Source organism: Apostichopus japonicus, chromosome 3 (genome assembly GCF_037975245.1).
Source record: "Apostichopus japonicus isolate 1M-3 chromosome 3, ASM3797524v1, whole genome shotgun sequence".
Classification (NCBI taxonomy): Eukaryota; Metazoa; Echinodermata; class Holothuroidea; order Aspidochirotida; family Stichopodidae; genus Apostichopus; species Apostichopus japonicus.
In genome coordinates, this window is record NC_092563.1 from 29256019 (window position 1) to 29264309 (window position 8291).

The 8291-nt window shown below is 37.3% G+C and overlaps 1 protein-coding gene across 1 annotated transcript in view; it reads right to left on the minus strand.

The window, feature by feature from the left end:
* LOC139965798 (ran-binding protein 9-like) overlaps positions 1-7877 on the minus strand; it is a 50519-nt gene extending 42642 nt beyond the window's left edge. Inside the window, exon 1 of the mRNA XM_071968510.1 lies at positions 7663-7877. Within this exon, the coding sequence (XP_071824611.1) occupies positions 7663-7861 (199 nt within the window). The 5' untranslated portion in view covers positions 7862-7877. The remainder of the gene's footprint in view (positions 1-7662) is intronic.
* Positions 7878-8291: the final 414 nt, after the last annotated feature.

The following is an 8291-nucleotide window of genomic DNA, read 5'->3' on the forward strand; positions in this document are numbered from 1 at the left end:
ATGGTCAAATGTTGAACCTGGAGCCATTCACTAAATTACTAAGCACAAGAATACAATGAAAGATATTTGTTCTTTACTTTCCAACTGAACTAGACAAATAGACTTACAACGAGCATTCTAACGGTAATTTAATATGTACTTATGCACTGTCCACATTTCAGAGGCTTACAAGACAGCGAACAGCACACAAATCCAAAACTACCCTTTGCCAACATTTCCCGTCAAATTAAAACCCAGAAAGCAACATGGCTTAGTAATTCCAAGTTGCTGCCACACAAGGAATCAAATTTTGCTGATCCACTAACAAACACCTTGCCATTGACCATTCTCCTCTAAAATGGACATTTTGAAAGTATTCAGTACATACTTACATATCAAATGATTTTCATACCACTGGTTTGATTTGTGAGTTTTGTTTTCTCCGTACCTTCAGATATATGTTTCTTGTTTACAAAAGCCTTCCTTTTTATAAAGACTGAAATAAATCTATATCTCTGGCCCACCGCCCACATCCTACGTGATTGGTTCAAAAGTTCATATTAGAACACTCAATACAGTCCTATGAGAATGTTATCTGTAGCATGCAAACTTTTCTTTTCTCCTTTCCACTAGCCAGTCAACCGGTCAATCTAATCACTTATACCGACATCAACACTTGTTTAGTTCCATTTCCTACTTGTATACATGTATTGCTTGACCTCTAATTATCTCTAGTAATTTATAGCATATCAATGGTGCAATATCCTAACAACTACTAAGTTCAGGCTGAAGGAAGGTTGAATAGAAAGGCTGAATAGAAAGTTGGACTATCTGAGCTTGTTTGTTGTGCAGATCAAGGCCACGCCCATCCTGTGACTAGTTAAGTTTTCAATCACTATGTAGACCAGTTTCAATGGTTCGCTGATCAAAGAGAAAGTTCTTATGGTGCAATAGTGTTGCATAGAGCTATTAATACATAGATCTGTATTATTGTGTGGACAGCTACATGGAACAAAGACGATGAGCACTATCTTAAAGGGGCATAGTCAGGGATGTGCTCACACCGGGCAGTTGCACCAGGCAGTTCTGAATGCCGCCCAGCAAAAACAGTATTTTAAACATTTCTGCCTGGCACTTTTTCTGATAATTAATTTTAATTTTTTTAACCTTACCAAAATATGGGTGAATACTTGGCACAGATATTAACTCCAGAATATGAAAAATAATTGGTGGGCCCCCCCCCTCGTTGGACCCACTCCCCAGGATGTAGATCACACTACCGCACAAATCCACCCGGCATTCTATCATTCCTGAGCACATCCCTGCATACTGTGTTGAAATATCATCCCAGAGTTACGTCAACATTCCATTAACTGTGATCCTTATGCTACTCCAAACATGTACCAAACATATTTTGCCCGAAAAACGTCTCATATCTTACCAAATTTTAGCAAAAAGGAGGAACAATTTCGTCAGCAAAATGGCTTATTATCCAAAGATAATCCACGCCTATAAATATTCTTACTATTACGTATGCATTCAATGCAGAAAGGTCAGGTCAGGTCGTTTCAGCAAATTCTTGATTACCCACCGTACCCAGAGCTCCCAACTGACCCGCTTTTCGCGGGGTGGACCCGCATTCTAACACCCAAACCGGCTGACCTGCGCAAGCGCTCGAAAAACCCGCATTGTAATTGTCAAGTATACATAAAAAAATTGCATCAAATTTTGACTTAGCAACCATCATTTCTTTAGCATTACTATTCAATTTATTGATGTTACACACAGAAAAATGCATACATCTCAGAAAATTTTGGGTGACAAAAGCCTTTCTATAAGTGCCACCTTTTTACATGTAGACATCACCAGGATTCCAGAAAAATTCAAAAGGGGAGGGGGACACCCCTCCCCTTATACCCCTCCCCAGTATGGTGATTAGTGGCATGGACCAGCATTTGCCTTCTCAAGAGTTGGGAGCTATGCGTACCATATACCAGTATGTGAACGAATACAATATACATGAAGGTGTATGTAGACAGTACAGTGCATAATATAGCCCTATACGAACGTTATACAATTCAGCTGCATATTGCATTAAAAATTTGTTTATTTAGCAACACTAACAGGTTTTCCAATCCGAAATTAAACCCTTTAAAATGTAAAATGAAACTTAACTTGAATAATTTGCAATATAAACAAAGAAAACATGACTTAAACCATCATAGTTTACGGAAAACCTAGCTCAACATGTTGTAAATCACAAATCATGTTTGTTTTGTACGTGACAAGAGTCCTGGACACTGATTGGCCAAATTGAGCTACATGTGGAACGTTACTGTAGCTTGATCTAGTTAGCGAAATTTTTGGTACATACTGTGGATAATACCGAAGGCTAATGCCTTAAGACTACAGTGTAGATCTAGTCTATCATTTATTGTATTTATGTGCCTTGCATTTGCCATGATTGATTTGCTTGATTCACTACGGACGGCTAATACACCAACTACTGTTAGTAATACACTAACAGTATGTACTATACTACTGAACATATGTTCTACTACACGATACTACATGAAATATAGCCGTACAGTACGACACATCATAGAGATAATTTGATTGGTTGAGATTAAAGTATGTATGGGAAAGGTGTGATTTGCATGCATAATCGTTTGGGGGAACAAAATTGTCAATTTTTTGCGAAAAGGTTTATTACCCCTTAATAAGGATTCGCCGAGTAAAACTTCTATCCCAATAATCTCTCTTTCATCAATCACAAGTTGCTGATATGTAACTGACCATGGAATGCTAAAAATGCCAGATAAATGCAATATGGACCTTTAAGTTAAACTCTCTTGTTAAATTGTTACTTAAGCTCTCCAATGTACCTACAGCCACCAATTTCTAAAATAGTCCACTAACACAGTTATGTAACATAGACATACCGTCATCATGGTTTTTGTCACTTTCCATCCATCACTCTGATCAATGTAACATTCCCACATACTTGGATACAGCTCTGATAGCTAACTATGTGGTGAGAGATGTACAGTAGTTACAACCACTTGATCCCTTGTAGTGAGTTTAATATAAAAACTTTAACCCAATACAGAATATCTTGAAAACTTTGTATTATTTCAGCGTTCATTTTGTTAATTTGGTTACATTAAGTAAAAGATGTTTTGAGGGACATTGTCTTGACATAAACCACTAAATACATGTTACCACTAAACAGTAACAGAGTCAACCTCAAATGTAGCTCTGTTATGAAATGTACAGTAAATGTAAGCACTGGGGGGTAAACCACACCATGAAAGCATTGTGTAGTCAAATAGAAAGTCAAAATACCATGTGATAAAGAACCCACAGCAATGTATACCACATTTCTCAATGTTTAAAATTGTTACTTATCAACCTTGTCCACTGCAGTGTTATAAAACATAGCTTTTGACTTATGTGACCATGCAACTATATGTTCATGTTAGAGTTGTCACCAACCAAATAAGCCTGGACAACTTTAACTAATGAATTTGGTTTTGGACGAACATGCTTAACTGTTATTTGGCTGAGAACAATTTCAACATTGACTATATAGGTGGCTGTAAGACTTCTCCAAAATAATTACCAATAGGGTCATGTTGGGAGTTGTACCCACCAGAATAGCCTCTAGAGACAACTTTTACTTTGGACAATGGTGAATTGTTTGTAAATTAGTTAATTATTTGCATTTATAAAAGAAGTGTTTTTTTGGGAATCAACTCTAACTTGTGAGTAATGACTCAGAGCTAAGTTGAGAATTCATTCAAAACAACATTAGCATTTGATTTACACTACCACACTATCAAAGCTGAGGTCCATAGCCTACTGTAGTCTCCTAGGGACCCGGCCTGAGGTTGTATAGTCATGCATTGCTTTGGCTAAGTACTCACAATTGTGTCCTTTTTACGATGAAAAGAACGACTTCAAGTACTTTGAGTTCATCTGAACATGAGTAGAATATTTGAGATGGGAATAAGTACCTGGACCCCTAGAGACTGACCAAGCCCAAGCCGTTACTACCTTTCAGCAATTCATAAAATTCACTAACATTGTTCTTCATTTTCAGTTAAATTTTTATTTGAAGCAATGATAGGGAGCAAAAAAATTATGTGTATTCTTCTGTAAATTTGTTTTGTAATATTACCTTCATTCATGATGTCCATATAAGAGTGCTGAAGTGTAAACTTTAATGAAAAGATGATGGAATGCATTTCTTTAATTTTGACATATATCTCTCCGCATTACACGCATGCACGCTTTCCCTTCAACAAAACTTAACCTTCGTACTCTAGGCAGCTCAGAAGCTCAAACCCAGAACCCTCCGGAATCGAATTTAATTGAACGGTGCAAACAGAGTTGCAGAGCAACGTTCCACACTTGAAAGTATCAAGCAACATGTGACTGGTTCATTATTACACAACAGACATCAACATTTCACAAATAGTGCATGATTAGTATAGATTCTAAGGTTTTTTTCTGACTAATCTAATAACAGCTAGCAATTGGACAAAAATAGGCCTAGTCAAGTATGTCTAGTGCAATGGGCAGTTACTCGATTCCTGGAGTGGGGCTATATAAATCTACAGTATAATTATTATTATTAATATTGCTGTGCCTTATGAGTGCTGTGACTTCACATATATGTATCGGATGTGTGGGTTTTTAAAAAAGCTACGATATTAATATTTAAAAAAGCTGTGCTGCCTTGCAGTATAAAATAGTTCACTGATGTAACAAACAACTGCAAAAGTGGCAAAACATCACTCACAAAAGATCACATCATTTTGCATATAAACACTTTTAAATCATAAAAAAAATAGCTAAAAGGAGAGGGCGACCCTACCCTAAGACCTCGTCCCAGGCTGGCAATTCATTTCCTTAACAAATTGAATCCCAACTAAAGAAAGCCTTCAACAATAATGATGCAACATTGATCTACCACGTGAAAAGCATCTGGCTATATTTTACACAGTACGAGTTCACCTCCCCCCTCAGTAAAAGTTTGTACAGACATGGATTGTCATGTTCAAAAACTATCAGCTTCTTATGCCTCATAGTAAATGATGGAATTTGCCAAGTTTGAACCTCCCTTCCTTCATATTGCTTTTCTGTCCCAGTCTGTATCCTATACAGAATAGTACTTCCCATGAACAGCTTTTGTTTTGCATAAAAATGTTAATCAACCTGATGCATCTCTATGCATCTCTATGGGTCCTTGCTGCCTTGATTGCCTTTGTTTAATGAAATCTATTGTCAAAGCAGCCTGTGTACAAAAGAGGTGGTATTGTGTCCTATATTGTTGTTTTCATCTTGGGTACAACAACTGTACGAAAACTGGGAAATTCTAAGTCCTATTACTTTCAGTGCTTTTATTAACCACCAGTATACTTTATGCACATACTGTTTAACTGGTGCAGACTTTTCCAAATAAACATACTTGAGCATTATGGTTCCTATAATTGAACAGTATACTGTATGAGATTATACATTTGTGTGAATTAGGGTTATTGCACCTGCACCTACTGTGAAAATGCAGCAGCTAGAATGGAAAAAAAAAATCATGCAGCAATGCCTTGACTGTAATTAGCCTTTCATAACATAAACAAGATGATTATATTATGACATTTTGTCACGTTTTCATCACAAACCATGTAAAGATACTGTCTCATGTCTCAGTCTCATGAATACTATCCTTTTGGGTAGTAGGCCTCCTTCTGTAAATTCTTTGCAGGAAAATCTGCCAAAACTGGCCCATCTTTCATTGTGTAAATATGTTAGTGAATACATTACATATTGTTGCCTAATCAAATGAACATTAACCTAAGTTCAATTAACTGCTTGATCTAACCAAACACATCAATTGAAGTATTTTCATGTATTTTTAGGGTGTTAACTTTGGCATGAAATTCCAAATATGAACAGCTCAATCATGGAGAGACAGTATTGGTAATGCTTGAAACTGCATTGCCTAAAATTGAAACTTGGGGATAAATTGAGGAAGGGGTGTCAGCTGAACTGTTCATTTTAGGAGATGGGTGGAAGGAACTGTATGTCCAAAAGTATATGTATAGAGGGCATTACATGGAAGGTGAAACTGTTATGGATCATTTACCCAAATTGAAGCTGGTCTCTGATCTACTTGCCACGAATATGTTAAAGGCATTGAAGACTCCCCCCAAACCGTATGCGGCCATCTGAAAAAGTTAACTCTGTTGCTTGCAATTGACGTTTTGTTTGTGTCGCTACAAAATGAAGACAGTAATGAAACGTGATACCTTAATTGTTATCTTAAGCTGGACCTGAGATGTCCATCGCTGTATTGTTTGTATACTGTGCTGTGGGTATTGACCCCAGCTGTATGTACTGACTGTACACTAGTGTCTAATTACCGACGGTAGCAAGCTGTGTGTGTATTTTCTGGGATCTATGGTGGTGTTTAACACTTCTGTTACACCTCATTCGAAACTAGGTCAAATTACCGGCATTAGACGTTTCTTTTTGCGCGAGTCTTCACACCCTTTAACCTTTACAATTTAGCAAAGATTTAAAATTCAGTATTTGCCAATGGTTCAACACCATCTGGCAACTTTTTTCACTTGTGACCTTAACCCTTTTTTTCCAACAACTTTCTTTTGATACAACTACAGGAGCAACTGCAGAATATCCTGCAACCCACACACAGGTCTTTTCGAGAAACGACAATACAATGTTAACTATGTGGGCTTCCGGTCATGATCTGTGAGATTCAGAGTTGTGAGATATTCTGCAATAAGCACTGTAGAATGCAGGCCACTTGAGAGATGTGTCCTAGCATTCACAGAAGCCCAGTCGATACTGTTCCCCACTACGCATCCAAGCACCATTACATCCACTCCAGAAGAAAAGTGTTGGGTCATTCTCAAATTCATTCAAATCTTGGACTTAATCGACTTCTCCCAAACAACAATGGACAATTGGGTTCGAGGAGAAAATATGATTAGATCAGGTTTATATTGCCTGGGCTTCAGCACATCCAAATGCTAGGATAGGTCTTTGGCATGGCTATTTACTCTATGATTGTTCTTGTTTCTTTTCTTACAAGTTAAAATAACTGAGGACTTGCCTTGGCAAAAGTTTGAATGTGGTGAGATTGTCATTACATGGCCTAGGATTACTTTGCTAGGCAGGCCTATTTCAGGTGAACATATTTCCATTTGGACAGCCTACAATGAGGGTCATCGTATCAGACACAATCGCAGGTACACCAGTGAGTCATCTACATCCTTCCAACCCTCAGGCATAATTACCAGGCCTATGCTAATGGCAAATATTATTATTAATTCAACCTAGCTTAGGAAGTAGGCCTAGTCCACTATTAAGAGTTGCGGCACTATGCCACTTTCTAGTGAACCCCCAAGCCTTTCTAATATTAGGTTCCTTTACTAAGGGTTTCTTATGATCTGACTAGGGCTTGGACTTGTATGGTTTTAAAGTAAGGGTAGCCTAGTACAAGTAGTAGTACTAGCGAACGAAGAGTAGGGTAGCTTTAGACCTAGGCTACACGACTAAGTTATGACTAACTACGGTGTACGTGAAATAGATTGGGTGCTATCTATCCCAATACTAATACCGATAGACACAGTGTTATGATGTAAATGCAATGATCACCTTTGTAATAAACACGAAGATTGTTTTGTGTTAGAGAAATGAAATTAGCTTTTGATCCTGAATTCCATTGCCTGGGAAGCGGGGTATCGTCTTCATCTACACATTGGTAAAGCCGCTTTATCCTCGAGGACGTTTCAGAACCAGAATTTGTAGAATTTTTAAAGCTTGTTGATGACGAACTAGCTCCGTGGCTCGCCATTTTCGCGATTTCTGTAATAGGACAAAGCGACTAAGATATGACACGAAGGGGGTACTTAGTTTTGCGCAAGTGTAAAATTCATTATCTGCTATATTTGAAGGTACATTTAACTACAAAATATAGTTTTTCATTTTTAAAATAAATATTAATCTTAAATTAATATTATAAAAGGAAATTTACAGGATGTTAATCTGTATTTATATTCGTAAAACCCTCCAAATACATGGCCTAAACCAAAGGTAAACCACGGGGTCAATGACCGATATCTACCACTATTGAATATTCACATAGAAGTATAACATCAAGGTGCATGATTGGCCAATTAAAGGACAAATATATGCGAACATTGTACGATGAATTTTTCTACAATAAGTATTCTTTTTAACAGTGAGAAATTCAAAAAGCTTTTCACTGCTCGATCGTAAATATA